The 20818-nt window shown below is 45.7% G+C and overlaps 2 protein-coding genes across 3 annotated transcripts; both read right to left on the reverse strand.

Annotated features, from left to right (window-relative positions):
* Positions 1 to 295: 295 nt before the first annotated feature.
* On the reverse strand, positions 296 to 3736 carry LOC132591798 (uncharacterized). Its single transcript, XM_060272232.2, has 2 exons — positions 3649 to 3736; positions 296 to 2355 (listed from the first exon to the last, which is right to left on the reverse strand). The coding sequence occupies exons 1-2, from the start codon at positions 3734 to 3736 to the stop codon at positions 1040 to 1042; spliced, it is 1404 nt and encodes a 467-aa protein (XP_060128215.2). The 3' UTR covers positions 296 to 1039.
* Positions 3737 to 14413: 10677 nt separating this feature from the next.
* On the reverse strand, positions 14414 to 20728 carry LOC118081300 (uncharacterized). Of its 2 annotated transcripts, XM_035107755.3 has the most exons (3): positions 20602 to 20728; positions 19677 to 19774; positions 14414 to 18179 (listed from the first exon to the last, which is right to left on the reverse strand). In XM_035107755.3, exons 2-3 carry the CDS (start codon positions 19708 to 19710, stop codon positions 16792 to 16794), a joined length of 1422 nt encoding a protein of 473 aa, XP_034963646.1. In that variant the 5' UTR covers positions 19711 to 19774; positions 20602 to 20728; the 3' UTR covers positions 14414 to 16791. The 2 variants fall into 2 exon arrangements, with proteins under 2 accessions (XP_034963646.1, XP_088520230.1); XM_088664104.1 differs by lacking the exon at positions 19677 to 19774 and having other exon boundaries at positions 20602 to 20695.
* Positions 20729 to 20818: the final 90 nt, after the last annotated feature.

Below are 20818 nucleotides of genomic sequence, written 5' to 3' on the forward strand. Positions count from 1 at the left end.
ATTTATGGACCCCTCTGTTGAGCAAAGAAAACAACTAAAGTTTTGAGAAGCCCTTAACGTTTTAGAAGATCAGAGTTAGACTGGTTGAATCTGCAAAGCGGGGAACTCTATGGATTCCGTATAGGGTGGACAGACTCAATAGTGGACAGGACTTCTGTGCCTTTAATTGCCCTGCTCTTTTGAGTCTGGAAACCTTAAAGAGAAACCAGCAGACCCTTTGCTTGGAAATTAAACAAAGGGTCTGCTGGTTTCTCTTTAACGTTTCCAGACTCAAGAGAGCAGGGCAATGAAAGGCACAGAAGTCCTGTCCACTATTGAGTCTGGCAACCCTAATTCCGTGATTCCCTTAATAATACAGGAGTAATTCCTACTCCTTTGTCATCCATCTACAAGGTGCAAGGAGAACGTGGGACACCGCTGGAACAAAGAAAGGGAATGCACAATCACTATCAACATTTCTAAACTACCCGGCTATTACAAAACAAATCAATAAATCCTGGCCCTCTTTACTTAATGAACTAGTTCACTGGAAACGACCAAGGGTCTTTGAGAAGGAGCCATCTTGTCTCCAGGAGCACCAGCCCAAACCCTGCTGGAGTTGACAAGCAGCACATGAATGTTTGGGCCTGTCCATGTTCTTTTTCCAGATTAGATACTTTCATACAGAGTTTGAAAATATTAGTCCTTCCTTTCGTCTACTGTATATTCAAAGCTGTTCCTTACAGTCAACATCCTCCAGTTCTTTTCTGTGACTCGCTCAGCTTCTTGAATTCCTCTTTTGAGAAAAGAACAGAAGGACTCACAGGATTTGAAATGCTGTCACAATGGCCTGAGGGGGCTTCTGAGATGCACTACAGACACCCAAGAACGAGAGAAACAGATCTTGAGCTTTGCTGCTGGCTAGAACAGACACAGCCTCTTATATTTTCAGAGAAAAATGTGAATACTTTTAACTTGGTGTGAGTTTGTTGTGGCTTCTTGCTTCTATGAATTCTTTGAATGGTTATAAACCAAATTTTCTACTATATTGCAAGCATCTTTAGGGTTTCTTTCCCACGTGTGTTTTATGATGAGAACGAAGAGCTGAGCTGCAAGTAAAGGTCTTTCCACATTCAAAACAAGAATACGGCTTTTCCCCTCTGTGAATTCTCATATGTACGCTAAGGCTTGAACTCTGGCCAAAGCTCTTTCCACACTCAAAACATGCATACGGTTTTTCACCTCTGTGGATTTTTTGATGTATACGAAGGCTAATACCCTGGCTGAAGCTCTTTCCACACTCAAAGCACTTATATGGCTTCTCCCCTGTATGGATCCTGCGATGGCAAATAAGTTCTGTGTGAGTACAGAAACCCTTTCCACACGTCACACACTTATATGGTTTTTCCCCTGTATGGTATCGCAAATGCACAGTAAGGTGTGAACTCTGACTGAAGCTCTTTCCACACTCTGAGCATTTATATGGCTTCTCACCGGTATGAGTTCTCCGATGTGAACTAAGGTGTGCACTCTGACGGAAACTCTTTCCACATTCCAAGCATTTATATGGTTTCTCCCCTGTGTGGGTTCTCTTGTGTAAAGTAAGGCTAATTAGATGGGCAAAGTTTCTTCCGCACTCCAAACAGCTATATGATTTCTCCCCGGTGTGAATTTTTTGATGAGATGTAAGGCTCGAGCTGTGAGCGAAGCTCATTCCGCAATCCAAACATTTATATGGCTTCTCTCCTGTGTGGATTTTTTGATGAGTTTGAAGACCTGTGCTGCAACGGAAACTCTTTCCGCAGTCAAAACAGGAATACGGTTTCTCCCCTGTGTGACTTTTTTGATGATATACAAGGCCTGAGCTGTTAGTATAGGCCTTTCCACACTCTAGACAAGCACATGACTTCTTCTCTGTGTGAATGTTTTGATGCACTTTAAGGTGTGAGCAGTGACGGAAGCCTTTTCCACACTCCAAGAATTTAGATGGTTTTTCCGGCTTGTGAATTCCACAATGTTTCCTGAGGGCGCTGCTACTATTAAAGCCCTTTCCACACTCCGAGCATATAAACGGTTTTTCTCCTGTGTGGATTCGCTCGTATACAGTAAGTTGTGAACACTCAGGGAAAGTCTTTCCACACTCCAAGCCTTTGTGTGCTTTCTCCTCCGTGTGGATTGTGCAATGTGAGTTGAGGCTAGCTTTGCTTCTGAAAGCTTTGCCACACAATGGGCACTGATTTGTTTTCTCTCCCTGGTGGTGTTTTGCATGGGCAGGGATTTTAGGGCTGTCATCAGGCTGCGCAAGAATGCCTTCATCTCGCTTGGTTATGTCTGATGAGACCCGGGAACAACTGTCCTGTCCACCACCTGCTGAAACTAAGAGAAGATCCCAATTAAGAGCATAATCCCCATTACGGTCCAGTATACCTGAAGGAGCATCTCCACCCCCATCGTTCTGCCCGGACACTGAGGTCTAGTGCCGAGGGCCTTCTGGCAGTTACCTCATTGCAAGAAGCCAAGTTGCGGGGAACCAGGCAGAGAACCGCCTCGGTAGTGGCACCCGCCCTGTGGAACGCCCTCCCACCAGATGTCAAAGAGGAAAACAACTACCAGACTTTTAGAAGGCATCTGAAGGCAGCCCTGTTTAGGGAGGCTTTTAATGTTCAAAAGATTACTGTGTTTTATTTTTCTGTTGGAAGCAGAGCAGCCCAGAGTGGCTGGGGAAACCCAGCCAGAGAGGTGGGATATAAATAATAAATTATTATTATTATTATTATTATTATTATTATTATTATTATTATTTATTACAATCCCAGCCAGACTTGGAAGCCCCTCTCAACTGGTTGCTGAAAACGCAACAGTGCTCCTTGCTGAGGAGTCTTTTCCAGGCATCCCCAAACTTCGGCCCTCCAGATGTTTTGGACTACAATTCCCATCATCCCTGACCACTGGTCCTGTTAGCTAGGGATCATGGGAGCTGTAGGCCAAAACATCTGGAGGGCCGCAGCTTGGGGATGCCTGGTCTTTTCAGTCCCCCATTTGCCAAAGGAGAACAAAGCGAAGGGATGGTTTTTAATCATGGCTAACTCTCCCCGGTGTCATCTTTCTGTCTCCCTGTTTCTAATAAATACAGTATGATATTATTTCCAGAATGCCCATTAATTCTGAGATGATTGTGGGCCTTTGATGTGCTGCATCTAGTGGGGGTGGGACTGATTCAACATCCCATATAAGCTCTTACAAAGAAAGCAAGCTAGGAGGAGGAGAGAGATGCTGTGAAAATGCACCCAAATTCTCACCCCATGGGTCAAACCAATCCTGGATGAATCATAAAATCACAGAGTTGGAAGGGACCATGAGGGTCATCTAGTCCAACCCCCTACAATGCAGGAATCTTTTGCCCAAGGTGAGGCTACCAACTAGGCTGTGGAAGCCTCCTTATGTGTAGAGCTCCCGCTCACAGTTTCCATGCTAAAAGAGGGCTGTCTTCCTCCTGAAGCCCACCAGAGAAGAAAGAAGGAGTCATGCCTGAAAACGAATCCTCGACACAACACCATTAAAAAGACTCCTTTCTTTCTACCTTGCGGCCCTTCCTTGTTTTATTGCCAGAGGAGCTTCCTCACTCCCAACATCTCCCCAGGTCCCACATCTCCATTCCCTGGAACTCACCAGATGTCTCTGAAGGTCCTGGGAGAGAACACTCAGAGGTGGCGGGAGACAGCCTGACCAGGTCAACCGTCCATCCTCCTCCTTCCATCCTCACTCGGTTTGTGGGATCAGTTTCTTTTATCCTTGCTGAGGAGCTCAGGAAGCATTTTCCTGGGACGGGAAAAGAAGCAAAGGGAGCCTCAGAGGACCTGCAGGGATTCTCCTGCCCTAGATATTCCCCTGCCCCTGAAGAAGCCCAAATGAGGCAACAGTCCCCAACAGAACCTTCTTTGCACCACCAATAAAAAAAATCCTTTCCTTTCTTTCTACCATTTATCTCTGCTAGCCTGGAGCTCTGGCCCTGTACCCTTCCTCGTTTTCTTCCCGAGGAGCTTCCTCACTACCAACATCCCTCCAGGTCCCCCTCTCCATTCCCTGCCACTCACCCGATCTCACTGAGGGTCCTGGGAGGGAAAGCTTGGAGGTCGTTGGGAGGAATGCAGGAGACAGCCTGACCAGGTCTACCATCCATCTTCCTCCTTCCATCCTCGCTACCTTTGCAGGATCAGCCTCTTCCATCCTTCCGGAGGAGCTCAGAAGCTGCAGTTTTCTGGGAGGGAGGTAGAAGCAAAGGGAGCCTCAGAGGCCCTGCAGGCATTTTCCTGCCCAAAATGTTTTGTCGCTGAATGATAAGCCTGCCTAGGCGTGGAGCTCCCACTTGTCGTTTCCATGATAAAAGAGGAGCACTCCCCTCCTGAACCTCACCATGGGAGGACAGTGGAGTTATGCCTGAAAGAGGATCTTCTTCCCACCACCATTAAAAACAGCATAGAATCATAGTTGGAAGAGACCACAAGGGCCATCCAGTCCAACCCCCTGCCGAGCAGGAAACACCATCAAGCATTCTTGACATATGGCTGTCAAGCCTCTGCTTAAAGACCTCCAAAGAAGGAGACTCCACCACACTCCTTGGTAGCAAATTCCACTGCCAAACAGCTCTTACTGTCAGGAAGTTCTTCCTAATGTCTAGGTGGAAGCTTCTTTCTTGTAGCTTGTATCCATTGCTCCATGTCCGCTTCTCTGGAGCAGCAGAAAACAACCTTTCACCCTCTTCTATATGACATCATTTTATATATTTGAACATGGCTATCATATCACCCCTTAACCTTCTCTTCTCCAGGCTAAACATACCCAGCTCCCTAAGCCGTTCCTCATAAGGCATCGTTTCCAGGCCTTTGACCATTTTGGTTGCCCTCTTCTGGACACGTTCCAGCTTGTCAGTATCCTTCTTGAACTGTGGTGCCCAGAACTGGACACAGTATTCCAGGTGAGGTCTGACCAGAGCGGAAAACAGTGGAACTATTACTTCCCTTGATCTATTGATGCAGCCCAGAATTGCATTGGCTTTTTTAGCTGCTGCATCACACTGTTGACTCATGACAAGTTTGTGGTCTACCAAGACTCCTAGATCCTTTTCACAAGTACTGCTCTCAAGCCAGGTGTCACCCATCCTGTATTTCTGCCTTTTATTTTTTCTGCCCAAGTGTAGTACTTCACATTTCTCCTTGTTAAAATTCATCTTGTTTGCTTTGGCCCAGTTGTCTAATCTGTCAAGGTCATTTTGAAGTGTGATCCTGTCCTCTGGGGTATTAGCCACCCCTCCCAATTTGGTGTCATCTGCAAACTTGCTCAGGATGCCCTCAAGCCCATCATCCAAGTCATTGATCAAGATGTTGAATAAGACTGGGCCCAAGACAGAACCCTGTGGCACCCCACTAGTCACTACTCTCCAGGATGAGGAGGAGCCATTGATGAGCACCATAGAATCATAGAATCATAGAATCATAGAGTTGGAAGAGACCACAAGGGCCATCCAGTCCAACCCCCTGCCAAGCAGGAAACACCATCAAAGCATTCCTGACAGATGGCTGTCAAGCCTCTGCTTAAAGACCTCCAAAGAAGGAGACTCCACCACACTCCTTGGCAGCAAATTCCACTGCCGAACAGCTCTTACTGTCAGGAAGTTCTTCCTAATGTTTAGGTGGAATTTTCTTTCTTGTAGTTTGAATCCATTGCTCCGTGTCCGCTTCTCTGGAGCAGCAGAAAACAACCTTTCTCCCTCCTTTATATGACATCCTTTTATATATTTGAACATGGTTATCATATCACCCCTTAACCTTCTCTTCTCCAGGCTAAACATACCCAGCTCCCTAAGCCGTTCCTCATAAGGCATCGTTTCCAGGCCTTTGACCATTTTGGTTGCCCTCTTCTGGACACGTTCCAGCTTATCAGTATCCTTCTTGAACTGTGGTGCCCAGAACTGGACACAATACTCCAGGTGAGGTCTGACCAGAGCAGAATACAGTGGTACTATTACTTCCCTTGATCTAGATGCTATACTCCTATTGATGCAGCCCAGAATTGCATTGGCTTTTTTAGCTGCTGCATCACACTGCTGACTCATGTCAAGTTTGTGGTCAACCAAAACTCCTAGATCCTTTTCACATGTACTGCTCTCAAGCCAGGTGTCTCCCATCCTGTATCTGTGCCTTTCATTTTTTTTGCCCAAGTGTAGTACTTTACATTTCTCCTTGTTAAAATTCATCTTGTTTGCTTTGACCCAGTTGTCTAATCTGTTAAGGTCATTCTGAAGTGTGATCCTGTCCTCTGGGGTGTTAGCCACCCCTCCCAACTTGGTGTCATCTGCAAACTTGCTCAGGATTCCCTCAAGCCCATCATCCAAGTCATTGATAAAGATGTTGAACAAGACTGGGCCCAAGACAGAACCCTGTGGCACCCCACTAGTCACTACTCTCCAGGATGAGGAGGAGCCATTGATGAGCACCCTTTGGGTTCGGTCAGTAAGCCAGCTACAAATCCACTGAATGGTAGCATTGTCTAGCCCACATTTTACCAGCTTCTTTACAAGAATATCATGGGGCACCTTGTCAAAGGCCTTGCTGAAATCAAGATAGGCTACATCCACAGCGTTCCCTTCATCTACCAGGCTTGTAATTCTGTCAAAAAATGAGATCAGATTAGTCTGACATGACTTATTTTTCAGGAACCCATGCTGACTTTTAGTGATCACAGAGTTTCTTTCTAGGTGCTCACAGACTGTTTGCTTAATGATCTGCTCTAGAATCTTTCCTGGTATTGATGTCAGGCTGACTGGGCGGTAATTGTTTGGGTCCTCTCTTTTCCCCTTTTTGAAAATAGGGACAACATTTGCCCTCCTCCAGTCTGCTGGAACTTCGCCTGTTCTCCAGGAATTTTCAAAGATTATTGCCAGTGGTTCTGAAATCACCTCTGCCAGTTCTTTTAATACTCTTGGATGTAGTTCATCTGGCCCTGGAGACTTGAATACATCTAAACTAGCCAAGTATTCTTGTACTACCTCCTTACTTATTCTGGGCTGTGTTTCCCCTGCTGAATCATCTGCTCCATATTCTTCAGGTCGGGCGTTGTTTTCTTTCTTGGAGAAGACTGAGGCAAAGAAGGCATTGAGGAGTTCTGCCCTTTCTCTGTCCCCTGTTTGCATTTCACCATCTTCTCCTCTGAGTGACCCCACTGTTTCCTTGTTTTTCCTTTTGCTACGGACATACCCATAAAAGCCCTTTTTGTTGCTTTTAACCTCTCTGGCGAGCCTGAGTTCATTCTGTGCTTTAGCTTTTCTGACTTTGTCTCTACACGTGCTGGCTATATGTTTGAATTCCTCTCTGGAGATTTCCCCCCTTTTCCATTTTTTGTACATATCCCTTTTAAATCTTAACTCAGTCAAAAGTTCTTTAGATAGCCAGCCTGGCTTCTTTAGGCACCTTCCATGTTTCCGTCTCATTGGTATTGCCTGAAGTTGTGCTTTTAATATCTCCCTTTTAACAAACTCCCAACCATCATGAACTCCCTTCCCTTTTAGTATTACTGTCCATGGGATTTCACCCAGCGTTTCCCTAAGTTTTCTGAAGTCGGCTTTTTTAAAGTCTAGAATTTGGACCTTAGTATGCTTGGTTGCTCCTTTCCGCTGGATAATAAACTCCAGAAGAGCATGGTCACTCCCACCTAATGATCCTGCCACTTCTACCCCACTAACCAAGTCATCACTATTGGTTAGGACCAGATCTAAAATGGCTGATCCTCTTGTTGCTTCTCCCACTTTCTGGACAATGAAGTTGTCTGCAAGGCCAGTGAGGAATCTGTTCGACCTTATGCTCTTGGCTGAGTTTGACATCCAACAAATATCAGGATAGTTGAAATCCCCCATTACTACTATCTCACTTCCTTTGGAATGCTTGGCCATCTGTTCCAGGAAGGCATCATCTGTGTCCTCAGTTTGGCTTGGGGATCTATAGTAAACTCCCACAATGAGGTCACTGTTGTTTTTCTCTCCCTTAATTTTGACCCAGATACTCTCAATTTGGCTTTGAAGTTTTAAATCCTGGATCTCTTCACAGGTATACATATCCCTAACATATAAAGCTACTCCTCCTCCTTTCCTGTTTGGTCTATTTCTCTTAAATAGATTGTATCCCTCTATTACTACATTCCAGTCATGAGACTCATCCCACCAGGTTTCAGTGATGCCTATTATGTCATATTTAGTTTGCTGTACCAAGAGCTCAAGTTCATCTTGTTTATTTCCCATGCTCTGTGCATTAGTATACAGACATTGAAGACCGTTGATCATTCCCCCATGTCTCTTATTTAAGGATATTTTCGTCCCACCACTAGGTCTGCATGCTGCTTGCTCCATTTGGTCCTTGACATTTGGATGATCATCTTCAGCATTTGATAGACTCCTACCTTCAGGACCACTGTCTCCCTCCCCCACATAAGTCAGTTTAAAGCCCTCCTGATGAGGTTTTTGAGTTTTGTGGCAAAAACATTCCTCCCAACTTTTGTGAGGTGCAGTCCATCACTTGCCAGAAGTCCATCTTCAAGAAACTGCAGACCGTGATCTAGGAATCCAAACCGTTCCTGTTTGCACCATTTGCGAAGCCAGTTGTTCACTTCCCCTATTTTTCCCTCTCTCCCTGGGCCATGTCGTTCAACTGGGAGGACAGAAGAGATGACAATTTGTGCATCTAATTGCTTCAACTTCCTGCCCAGAGCCTCATAATCATTTTTGATCTTCTGTAAGCTATGGCTTGCAGTGTCATTGGTTCCCACATGCACCAAAAGGAAGGGGTATTTGTCGGTGGGTTTTATGATTCCTTGCAGCCGTTCTGTTACATCTTTGATCTTGGCCCCAGGTAGACAGCACACCTCTCGAGACATCTTGTCAGGCCCACAGATCACTGCTTCTGTACCCCTCAGTAGGGAATCCCCAATCACCACTACACGCCTCTTCATAGGCTTGGTTGGGATACTTCTATGTGCTGTCCCTTCCAAGGTTACCTGCATATTTCCAGAGGACTGACTTGGTTGCTCGTCTTCATATTCCTCATCAACTGTGATGAGGGAGAGATCCTCAGGTGGAGTCTGTTCCTCGTCTTCCATGAGCACTTCAAAACGGTTGTGTAATTCTAAGCACTCAGAGCGATCCCTGGGCCTTCTACTTCTATGAGTCACGTTCCTCCATACATCTGGCTGCTGTGTTGGGGAACTGACCTCCTCCTCAGGGAGATCCCCTGTCTCCTCCTTGGTGCAGACAGTGTGCTCTGCTGCATCCAAGAAAAGCTCCAGCTCTTTAATTCTCTGGAGCGTAGATACACGCCCCTGAAGCTGCTGCACCTTCTCTTCCAGAAGGGCTGACTGACCTTTGGGTTTGGTCAGTCAGCCAGTTACAAATCCACTGAATGGTAGCATTGTCTAGACCGCATTTTACCAGCTTCTTTACAAGAAAGAAGCTTTCATTTTTTTACCCCTCTGCCATCCTGGAGCTGTAACATAGCTGCCTCCCTTCCATTCCTCCTCCTCTCTTTCCCCTCACTGTTCAGGGTTTCAGCGCTGATGTGTGGCTCAGTCGGCGTATATAGCATCCGACTCTTAATCTCAGGGTCATGGGGTTTGAGCCCCATGTTGGGCCAAACTTTCCTGCATTGCAAGGGGTTGAACTAGATGACCCTCAAGGTCCCTTCCAACTAGGCAATTCTATGATGCTACCTGCAGACCCCAGGAGGTGAGCACGCAGAGCACAGGCTCCACCAGTCCTTTTCTGATGCGAGCTGTTGTTGTTGTTTAGTCGTGTCCGACTCTTCGTGACCCCATGGACCAGACCACGCCAGGCACTCCGGTCTTCCACTGCCTCCCGCAGCTTGGTCAAACTCATGCTCGTAGCTTCGACAACACTGTCCAACCATCTTGTCCTTATGCGAGCTAGCAGGGACCAAATACTGGGTGGTCTCCAGCCCTTCCTACACAGCACAGACCCCCCCTCCTTTTCCAAACAGCACCTGCCTTCCTCCTCCTCCCAGAGCCATCCTGCCTCTCTCCCTTAGCTGCGCATCCTTCCCCGCCATACCTCCCAAATCCGCTTCTTCTCCTGCCTCGCCTTGCTCCTCCTTTCCTGGGGAGCCGGCTGCACAACCATCCATTTGCAACTTTCTTTGAGCTGAATTTGAGGTGGTCCCCTGCATCTCCCCCCTCCTCCTTTCTGGAACTGCCCCTTTCCTAACCTTGGGGGTGTGTGGAAAGCAGCATCTCCTGCGCGCAGCACAATCGCCTCCCGCGCAGCTTTTCAAATGGGGATTCTCTCTCTCGTTCCCGCGCGCGCACGCTTCTGCCCCTCCCCGGAAGTCCTCCCCTCTAACTGGGCCGGGGTGGGGAACCTGGGGGGATTTCCAAAATGCAAACGTTTCTTACTTGCTTGCTCTCAGGCTTTTGGAGAAAAGAAAACGTCACAGAGATATTTATGGGAAGTGGAGAGAAGGAGCCTTGGGTGCGCAGGGGACGGAAAGGTGCAACAAAATGGGAGTGGGAGATGGGGGAGGGGGCGGAGAGAAGGAGGATTTGCATTTGTGGGGAGGGGCGGTTGACGTCAAGGAGGGAAGAGTCCGCCCCCCCCTTCAGCTGTCTGAGCATTGCTGAAGCGCTTTCCACGCTCCAAACATTTATATGGCTTTTCACCGATATGAGTTCTCCGATGTGAGCGGAGAGCGGAAGCTCTCTCCACATTCCAAGCATTTACATGGGTTCTCTTGCGTAAAGTAAGGCTAATTCCATGGGCAAAGCTCCTTACACACTCCAAACATCTATATGATTTCTCTCCTGTGTGGATTTTTTTTTTTTGATGCGAGGTAAGGCTTGAGCCACAGATGGCTCCTTTACACAGACCCTTGGTCGTTTCTAGCGCGCTAGGATTCATGGCATTGCTTATAAATTTGTTTTAAAATGTTTTTAGTAATTGTGCATTCCCTTTCTTTTTTTCCAGCGGTGTCCCACGTTCTCCTTGCAACTTGTAGATGGATGACAAAGGAGTAGGACTTTGTTGTTGTTTAGTCATTTAGTGATGTCCGACTCTTCATGACCCCATGGACCAGAGCACGCCAGGCACTCCTGTGTTCCACTAAGTGTGCATGCACATAGGTATGCTATGACAAACTTAGTTGGTCTCTAAGTGCTACTGGAAGGATTTTTTTATTTTGTTTTGCCTCCCGCAGTTTGGTCAAACTCATGTTGGTAGCTTCGAGAGCACTGTCCAACCATCTCGTCCTCTGTCGTCCCCTTCTCCTAGTGCCCTCAATCTTTCCCAACATCAGGGTCTTTTCCAGGGAGTCCTCATGAGGTGGCCAAAGTATTGGAGCCTCAGCTTCAGGATCTGTCCTTCCAGTGAGCACTCAGGGCTGATTTCCTTCAGAATGGATAGGTTTGATCTTCTTGCAGTCCATGGGGCTCTCAAGAGTCTCCTCCAGCACCATAATTCAAAAGCATCAATTCTTCGGCGATCAGCCTTCTTTATAGTCCAGCTCTCGCTTCCATACATCACTACTGGGAAAACCATAGCTTTAACTATATGGACCTTTGTCGGCAAGGTGATGTCTCTGCTTACTTCTGCATTATTACGGAGATCACGGAATCCATGCAGTTCCCTGCTTTTAGTTTGCACAACAGAGGGATCCCTAAATAAGCTCTGCAGTCTTAGAGGGTACTTCCAAGGGAGGGGCAGAAACGAGAAAGAGCCCTTCTCCAATTGAAAAACTGGGAAGAATGTGATTGTGCTGCGTGCATGAGATGCTATCCCCCCCAAGGTTAGGAAAAGAGGAGGGGAAGGAAAGAGACGGTTCCAGAAAGGTTTTTTTGGGGGGGATGCATGGGACCACCCCCCCAAAAAAAAGATAGACAGAAGCTGATGGTGTTAATCTGAATTAGTTGGCTTGACTTCTGCTTGTAACCAACAATATGTGGGAATTAACTCAAGGCATGTTGCTTCCTCCTCCTCCAGGGATTTTAAAGCAATGAACACTATTATTCCTGAGTATGCATGTGTGTTTGCGCATGTGCCTTTATAGGTTTGTCTGATTATAGTCCAGCTTTCCACTCAAAGGTAACTTCACCAACACACACGTAACAAAATGTATTACTCTGACCCCCATAATAATGCTCGAAGATAATGCATTAATCCATCTACAAGTTACAAGAAAAGGTTGGACACACCTGAAGCAAAGAAATGAAATGCTTCATTACCAACTACAATCAAATTACCCAACGGCTACAAAACAAAAGCAATGAATCCTGGCCCTCTTTCAATAACTGCTTTGCAGGATCTGGCCCAAGGTCCATGAAAGGGCACCATCTCATCTTCAAGAGCACAAGCCAGAAACTTGCAGGAGTTCACAAGCAGCACATGATGTTCAGGCCTTTCCCTGCTTTTTCCACACAACATGCTTCCATAGATAAGAGTGTGACCATATTAGGCCGTCCTTTTGTCTGTTTTCAAAGACTGCCAGCCCTTTTCAAAAGGTCCTGTGTTTTCCCTCCTCCACTCTGCAGTCCCAAACCAAAAAAATCACAAATACATCACCCTAGTCCTCACAGTCGACACTTCGAGCTCATTATAGGTCCAGCCAAGACCCCATTTCTGTGCCCTTCTCAGCTCTTAATATTCCTCTTTGAGAAAAAACCCGAATGACAGGATTTTAAATGTTGCCACAATCGCCTTCGAGGGCTAAAAGAAGTTTCTCTAATGAGCCCAGATGGCGCCGTACTGACGCACAATGAAGAAATAGGTCTGAGTTTGCTGCTGACACTTATACCTTTATATCATGTTTTAGCTAAAGATTGCAGTAAGTCATTCTACACTCCAAGCAGGGATCCAAGGAATTGCTTCTGTCAACTGAAGGGAAAGTTCTGCTGTAAATGTTCTTTGTCACTGAGCTGAGGGATGTGGTGGTGGTGGTGAACCCTCTCGTGGTGGTGTTTGGGGTGGCATCCATGCTGAGGCTGCCTCCAATAGGCCTGTGTGACACTTCATGGCCTTCTCGACAATGCATGTGGCTGAAACAGGGCTTTTTTTAGCCGGAACTCATAGTAACTCCGTTCCGGCCCTTCTCAGGTAGGTGCCATTGCCATTAGAAGAGAACAAGAGAGGCGTTTGCAGTGAGTTCCGGCACCTCTTGTTCTGGAAAAATAGTACTGGGCTGAACATATCCTCAATTTGTCCTCCTCTCCATCCCAAAAAGAAAGTGCGGATTGGAAGCCACCTAAGAGTGGCTGGGGGAACCTAGTCAGATAGGAGGCATGTAAATAAATTATTATTATTGGTGATACTTCATTGATGGATGTGGGGGGGGGGCTCTTTGTGAGTATTGTGATGGGTGGACAATTTTCTGATGTTTGGGTTGAATATGTCTACTCCACTGGGAAAGGTTTCCCTCCTCCTATTTCCCCTTTGTAGTTTAGAAACTTACCTTGAACGTGAAAGTCAGCCAAGCCCTTTCTAGTTCCACATTTTCTGTGTCTTGTGAAATCCTCTTTGCTAAATGACCCAAACGGCAGATGGAATCCTAAATGTTTCTGCATCAAAGGTGCCGGGGTTGTTTTCATAAGCGAACATCAGACTCCCTGGCTTCAACCTCTACCTTTGTGATACATCTAATGTGATTTCATGCCCAATAATATTTTTGACTTTTTTACATGTTCACCAAACGTGGTAATATATCCCTTCATGTTCCTTTCATTTCCAATGCATTTGGAATTATTATTTTTTTATAAATTCTGAATAATTTCTCAGGAGTTCAGTGCTAATGGTGCTCCATTTAATAATGATTTTTTTAAAACGAAAAATTGTGAGGAGATTCAGGCCCAACATAGATGGTTGCCTTGTTGCTCCTTGCACCTGCTGGAAAACGAAATTGTTGGGAGGGGCAATGGAGCAAATTGTTGGAATGATAAGAGAGAGAGAGAGAGAGAGAGAGAGAGAGAGAGAGAGAGAGAGAGAGAGAGAGAGAAAGAAATCCCGGAGGGGGGGGCGTCCTGTTAGGCTGCAACAGATTGTAATGGATTGCTTTGAAATAACTTCAGCAACAGATTAAGGGGGGGGGGAGGAAATACCCCCAACCGCCCTGTATTTTGCCGGAACAAAGGTAGCAACCCTATTTAACGGGGTCCCCTGAAGCAGAATCCGCAGTGTCCCCAGCACCGAGGCTCCTTTTGCTTCTTCCTCCCTCCCAGGAACCTGCATCTCTCCCCACCACCTCCAAGCATTCCCTCCCAGGACCCTCAGAGGGATGGTGGGAGTGAGGAAGTTCCCCTGGAGGGAGGTTGCAGGACCAGAGCTCCAGGCTGGCAAATATTATAAATAGACAGGAAAGGAAAGGAAATGTGTGTTTGTTTGTTTTCATCAATTCTTTATTGTTTTAATAGTTTAAAATACCACATACATACATACATACATACATACATACATACATACATACATACATTATACAATATTTACACCTTTCACAAATTATATATATATATATATATATATATATATATATATATATATATATACAAGGCAATACAATACAAAGAATCAGAAAAAAGAAAATAAAGAAAAAACGAAACTAGAAATTTATAAGAAAAAAGGAATACAAGAAAACAAGAAAAAATAAATAAAAACTGCAACAATGAAAAACCAAACTTCCGATTATTCTCTCTGTAGTCTATATATATTTTCGTTATTTTATCGCACAGTTGTGACTATTTACTTGCCTTTTCATTCCTTTTTTTCACATTCTTTATTTCTTTAAATTTATACCAGGTTCAGCCTAGATCTGCCACTAGGATTTCCGATATACCATTACTCCTTAAATACTCTTTGAACATCCTCCATTCCTTATATATATTTTGTTTCATTTGTCCTCTTGTTCTTCCCATTGTTTTGGCTAACTGCAGGTACTCTAACATCAAGATCTGCCAATCCATTATGCTGGGTAAGCTTTTACTCTTCCACTTTCTAGCAACCAAAACTCTTGCTGCAACTATCCCATACATTAGTGTTCTATCTATCTATCTATCTATCTATCTATCTATCTATCTATCTAATCTCTTCTGGTATTATGTTTAATAAGAATATTTCTGGTCTTTTTCTAAACGTACATTTTAACAATTTTAAAGTTCTTCATAGATTGTATTCCAGTATATGCTTATTGCAGGACAATTCCACCACATATGTATAAAAGACCCCTTTTCTTTGTTGCACCTCCAGCACTCAGAAGATTTGTTCTTATACATCTTGGCAAGTTTCCATTTGGGCACAAATGAAATTCTGGGCGTCACAAGCATCCACGTTAACAGTTCCTGGGAGCCGAACCCTTTCAGCTGATCATGCCACAGATTTTGTAAACAAATCTGTGCTAAAATTGGGATGGGATTATTTGAGTATTTTTGGCAATTTATTCACAAACCATTTCCCACTATTTAAATACCTCTGGGCAGTCCCACCATAAACTTTCACTACATTCTCAGAAGTGGGAAACATTATTATTATTATTATTATTATTATTATTATTATTATTATTATTATTACCTTGATGGGACTCAAGGCAGTTTACAGATAATAAGAACCACTAAAAATAGGGGGGGATATATATTTTTTAAATCAACACTGATAGTGTGTGTACATCTAGCACATCCATTAAAACCAAACTAATAATTACAATAAAAGCAGTATGGTGGCAGCCCTTTCATTAAAACAGCAGTTCCCAAAGGCCTGCTGGAAAGTCTTCGCCTGCCTGCAGAAGGACAAGAAGGAGGGAGTCTGTCTAACTTTTCCAGGGAGTTCCAAAGTCTGGGAGCAACCACTGAGAAGGCCCTCTGATGTGTCCCTATCAAGGATGCCTGTGAGGTTGGTGGGACCGAGAGAAGAGCCTCCCGTGAAGACCTCAGAACCTGGGCAGTTTCAAATGAGGGAACACATTCAGATAGCTTGGACGTAAGTCATATACAGTTCATGAACAGCACTTGTGCCCCAAACAAACTGGTACTCCTGGTGGAGCTGTTGTAACAAGGGAGTCGTATGTTCCCCAGGCTATAACCAGCCCCAGCTGACAATCTGGCTGCTGATCTTTGAGTCAGCTGAAGTTTTGGAGCACTTTTCAAAGGCAGCGCCCATTCCAGTCATTGAACCTGGATGTAATAATAATAATAATAATAATAATAATAATAATTGTACCCTGCCCATCCAGATGGGTTTCCCCAGCCACTCTGGGCGGCTTCCAACAAAGATTAAAATACAGTACATTAAAATGTCACACATTAAAAGCTTCCCTAAACAGAGCTGCCTTCAGATGTCTTCTAAAATTCTGGTAGTTGTTTTTCTCTTTTACATCTGGTGGGAGGGTGTTCCACAGGGTGGGTGCCACTACCGAGAAGGCCCTCTGCCTGGTTCCCTGTAGCTTCACTTCTCGCAGTGAGGGAACTGCCAGAAGGCCCTCGGCGCTGGACCTCAGTGTCCGGGCAGAACGATGGGGGTGGAGACGCTCCTTCAGGTAGACTGGGCCGAGGCCGTTTAGGGCTTTAAAGGTCTAAAGGATATGTCACTGCAGCCAAATCAGTCCTCTCATAACGCAGAAATTAGCCATATTCTTTACATGTATGGGGTTTCTTTCCTCCAAGGGTTCTCAGATGTTGAGGAAGGCTGGTGCTCACATGGCTTTTTCCACACTTTGTACCTTTCCGTAACTTCGCCACTGTGTGTTTTAGTGTTTAGGAAGTCTTCCAAGGTCCACACCCCATGCAGTTTTACAGGTTTTCACCTGTGTGGGTTTTTTGATGTCCCCAAAGGTTTGCTTTGTCCCCGAAGTTTTTCCCACACCATGTTTTCTCTCCTGTATGTATTCTTTGATGTCTAGCAAGCCGACTGTTTGCACTGAAGTTCTTTCCACACACCGTGCATTTAAATGGTTTCTCCCCTGTGTGCATTCTCTGATGTAAAGTAAGAGCACTGCTGTCAATAAAGCACTTTCCACACTCCATACATTTATATGGCTTCTCTCCTGTGTGTGTTTTTTGATGTCTGCTAAGGTTACTACTCAGACTGAAGCTTTTCCCACACACCGTGCATTTGAAGGGTCTCTCCCCTGTGTGGGTCCTTTGATGTAAAGTGAGGCCACTGCTGTCATTGAAACACTTCCCACAGCTGACACATTTGTACGGCTTCTCCCCTGTGTGTGTCCTCTGATGTGTCGTCAGGCTACTGCTCTGACTAAAGCTCTTCCCACACTCCACGCACTTAAACGGTTTATCCTGTGTGTGCATTCTCTGATGTGAAGTAAAGCTACTACGGACGCTGAAGCTTTTCCCACACTCAACGCATGTATATGGTTTCTCCCCCGTGTGGATTCTCTGATGTAAAGTAAGGCTGCTGCTGCTACGGAAGCACTTTCCACACTCGGCACACTGACATGGCTTTTCGCCCGTGTGTGTTCTTTGATGTAACGTAAGGTTGCCGCTCTGACTGAAGCTCTTCCCGCACTCCTTGCATTTAAACGGTTTCTCCCCTCTGTGGATTCTCTGATGTTTAGTAAGGCTACTGATTTCAATGAAGCTCTTTCCACACTCGGCACACTTAAATGGCTTCTCTTCTGTGTGTGTTCTTTGGTGTAAAAGGAGGCTACTCCTCACACAAAAGCTCTTTCCACAATTCATGCAAGGGTATGGTTTCTCCTCAGCGTGGGTGGCTTGGTGTCGAGTGAGGCTACTGCTGTCACTGAAGCACTTCCCGCACTCCATACATTTATACGGCTTCTCTCCTGTATGTGTGTTTTGATGTCTAGTAAGATTGCTTCTCAGATTGAAGCTCTTCCCACACTCGATGCATGTATATGGTTTCTCTCCTGTGTGGACCCTGCAATGTATATTTAAGTTCGATTGATGTCTAAATGTTTTCCCACACACCAAGCATGCTTTCCTGCCGTTTCTTTTGTGATCTTCCTGTTGGCTCAGGGGTTCCTGGACAGCAGCACTCTGGGAAGCAGGCACCTCCTTCCCCCTATCCTCTGAGTGGTTTCCCTCATCCCTTCTTGGTCCTCTTTCACTTCCAAGCATCTTTTTTCCTGATTCATGCTCAGCTTTTTCCAGTGACACCAAATATTTTGCCATACACTTCTCACTGCTCAATCCATCATTTCCTGGGGGGTGAGAGAAAAGGTAGAAACATGAGATATTATCACAGTTGACCCCAATTTGCTGCCTCTCTGATTTTAGTATTCCCAAGAAATGTGGAAGCTTTGTCCTCCTAGCCAAGGATTCCCTGCACCAGCTAACAGTGGACCTCCTGGATATCAGCTTTGGGAAAACAAGTGGAGCATCAGTTACCTACTGGAGATTCAGAAGAAGGCGGCAGGCCTTCTGGCCTTGGGGCAGAGATGGGCACTTTTCAAACACTTTAAAAGCCCTCAAGAACATTTGGAGCAGGCATCCCCAAACTTCGGCCCTCCAGATGTTTTGGACTACAATTCCCATCATCCCTGACCACTGGTCCTGTTAGCTAGGGATCATGGGAGTTGTATGCCAAAACATCTGGAGGGCCGCAGTTTGGGGATGCCTGATTTGGAGGCTTCCACATACCAGGTCAAATTGATTCTTCGTCAAACCTCCGCGTGGACGCATTCAACTAGCAGGTGGATCTCCCATGATCTCAGGGCATTCCCACCAGCTGCTAGCTTTCCCCCATGGAGATGCCAGAGGTTGAAGATAGGATCCTCTGTGCGGAACCAGTTCCTCTTCCTGATCTGTGTTCCTTCTCTAAACATACGTGGGGCAACCTTTGAAGGTGACCCGGAAACTACAACTAATGCAGAATGTGGCAGCTAGACTGGTGAATGGGAGCAGCTGCCGAGACCACATAACACCGGTCCTGAAAGGCCTACATTGGCTCCCAGTATGTTCCCGAGCACAAATCAAAGTGTTGGTGCTGACCTGTAAAGCCCAAACGTCCTCATCCTAGTACATCTGACTCCACCCCCATCATTCAGCCCAGACACAGAGATCCAGCGCCGAGGGCCTTCTGGCGGTTCCCTCACTGCAAGAAGTGAAGCTAAAGAGAACCAGACAGAGGGCCTTCTCAGTAGTGGCACCTGCCCTGTGGAACGCCCTCCCACCAGATGTCAAGGAAATAAACTGTTTGACTTTTAGAAGACATCTGAAGGCAGCCCTGTTTAGGGAAGTGTTTAATGTTTGATGTTTTATTGCTTTTTTATTAATATTCGGTTGGGAGCTGCCCAGAGTGGCTGGGGAAACCCAGCCTGATGGGCAGGGTATAAATACAGTGGTACCTCCGGATGCAAACGGGATCCATTCCGGAGCCCTGTTCGCATCCAGAGCAGTATGCAACCCGCGTCAGCACTTCTGCGCACACATGGGTTGCGATTCAGCGCTTCTGTGCATGCCGTCATTCGACGCTTCTGTGCATGCGCGAACCTCCGAACCTGGAAGTAACCCGTTCTGTTACTTCCGGGTTCGGTGCATTCGTAACCCATGTTGTACGCAACCCACAGCATTCGTATCCAGAGGTATGACTATAATAAATTATTATTATTATTATTATTATTATTATTATTATTATTATGGGAATATGCCCCAAACGTATTTTAATCAAGGAATGGGGGGGGGGGACGTGTCCTTACCTAGAGAGGACAGAGTCCCATAATTCTCCTCCATGACCTTTGGTCTGGATCCAGCAGGGTGAAATGCACAGCCACCTCTTTGAACGTTTATCCAGACCCTGGAGAAAGAGAAAGAGAATATACGGAATTTTTCTTCTCCCTCTCTCCCAACACATCCATGAAGCTGAATGTTGGAAGATTTAAGAAAAGGAAATGAAGGATTCATTTTAGGGGGAGCAGGCTTTATGTTAGGGGGGCATAACCGAGTTATCTGTGATGCAATTGGTCAGTTAGTTAAGTATTTTTATTTATTTACTTACTGTAATTTAGGGGGAGCTGTTGCTGCCCCCTGGCTAAGCCCATGTGTGCTCTCTAAAAACAGTACAGGCCACATGTCAATCCTTACATCTTACTTTTAGAAGACACCTGAAGGCAGCTCTGCTTAGGGAAGTTTTTAATGTTTGATGTTTTATTGCTTTTTTATTAATATTTGTTGGGAGCCGCCCAGAATGGCTGCGGAAACCCAGCCTGATGGGCAGGGTATAAATAAATTATTATTATTTATGCCCCCCACTCCCAAATGCTGCTTCCTCTTCAACAATGCATCTGGTCCCCCTACCCAAGCTGAACACAGGTGAAACTTGGAAAATTATAATATCGTCGAAAAGTGAATTTATTTCAGTAATGCAACTTAAAAGGTGAAATCAATATATGAGATAGATGCATGACATGCAAAGCAAGATATGTCAAGCCTTTATTTGTTGAAATTGTAATTATTTGTCGTTAGGTTAGGCGGCTCAATTATAAATGGAATGTAATTAATGAAATGTAACAGCGATGTTACAACCAATTGTTGTAACTATTCTATTACTATTGCCAATGGAGTGGGGGGGGCCTTTCCTCCTTCCCCCTAACCCCCATGCCACGCCACCCCCATGCATTGCACCTCTTGTCCGCTGCGCGCTCCAGCTTCCCTCTCTCCAAGACTCGTCCACTCCCATGGAATATGGAGGGGCTTCCAACAGCGCCCCCCCCACTCCCCTTGCGATGGCAGCTTCCTGCCTCTCTAGGAAACCACAGCTCGGTTCATCTGTCTAGTGGGGGAGGACTGAGCGACAGGGAGCTGCCTGCACCCCCCCCCCGCTTCCTCTTGCTGCTACTCC

The sequence above is a fragment of the Zootoca vivipara genome, chromosome 2, assembly GCF_965207765.1.
Source record: "Zootoca vivipara chromosome 2, rZooViv2.hap1.1, whole genome shotgun sequence".
Classification (NCBI taxonomy): domain Eukaryota; kingdom Metazoa; phylum Chordata; class Lepidosauria; order Squamata; family Lacertidae; genus Zootoca; species Zootoca vivipara.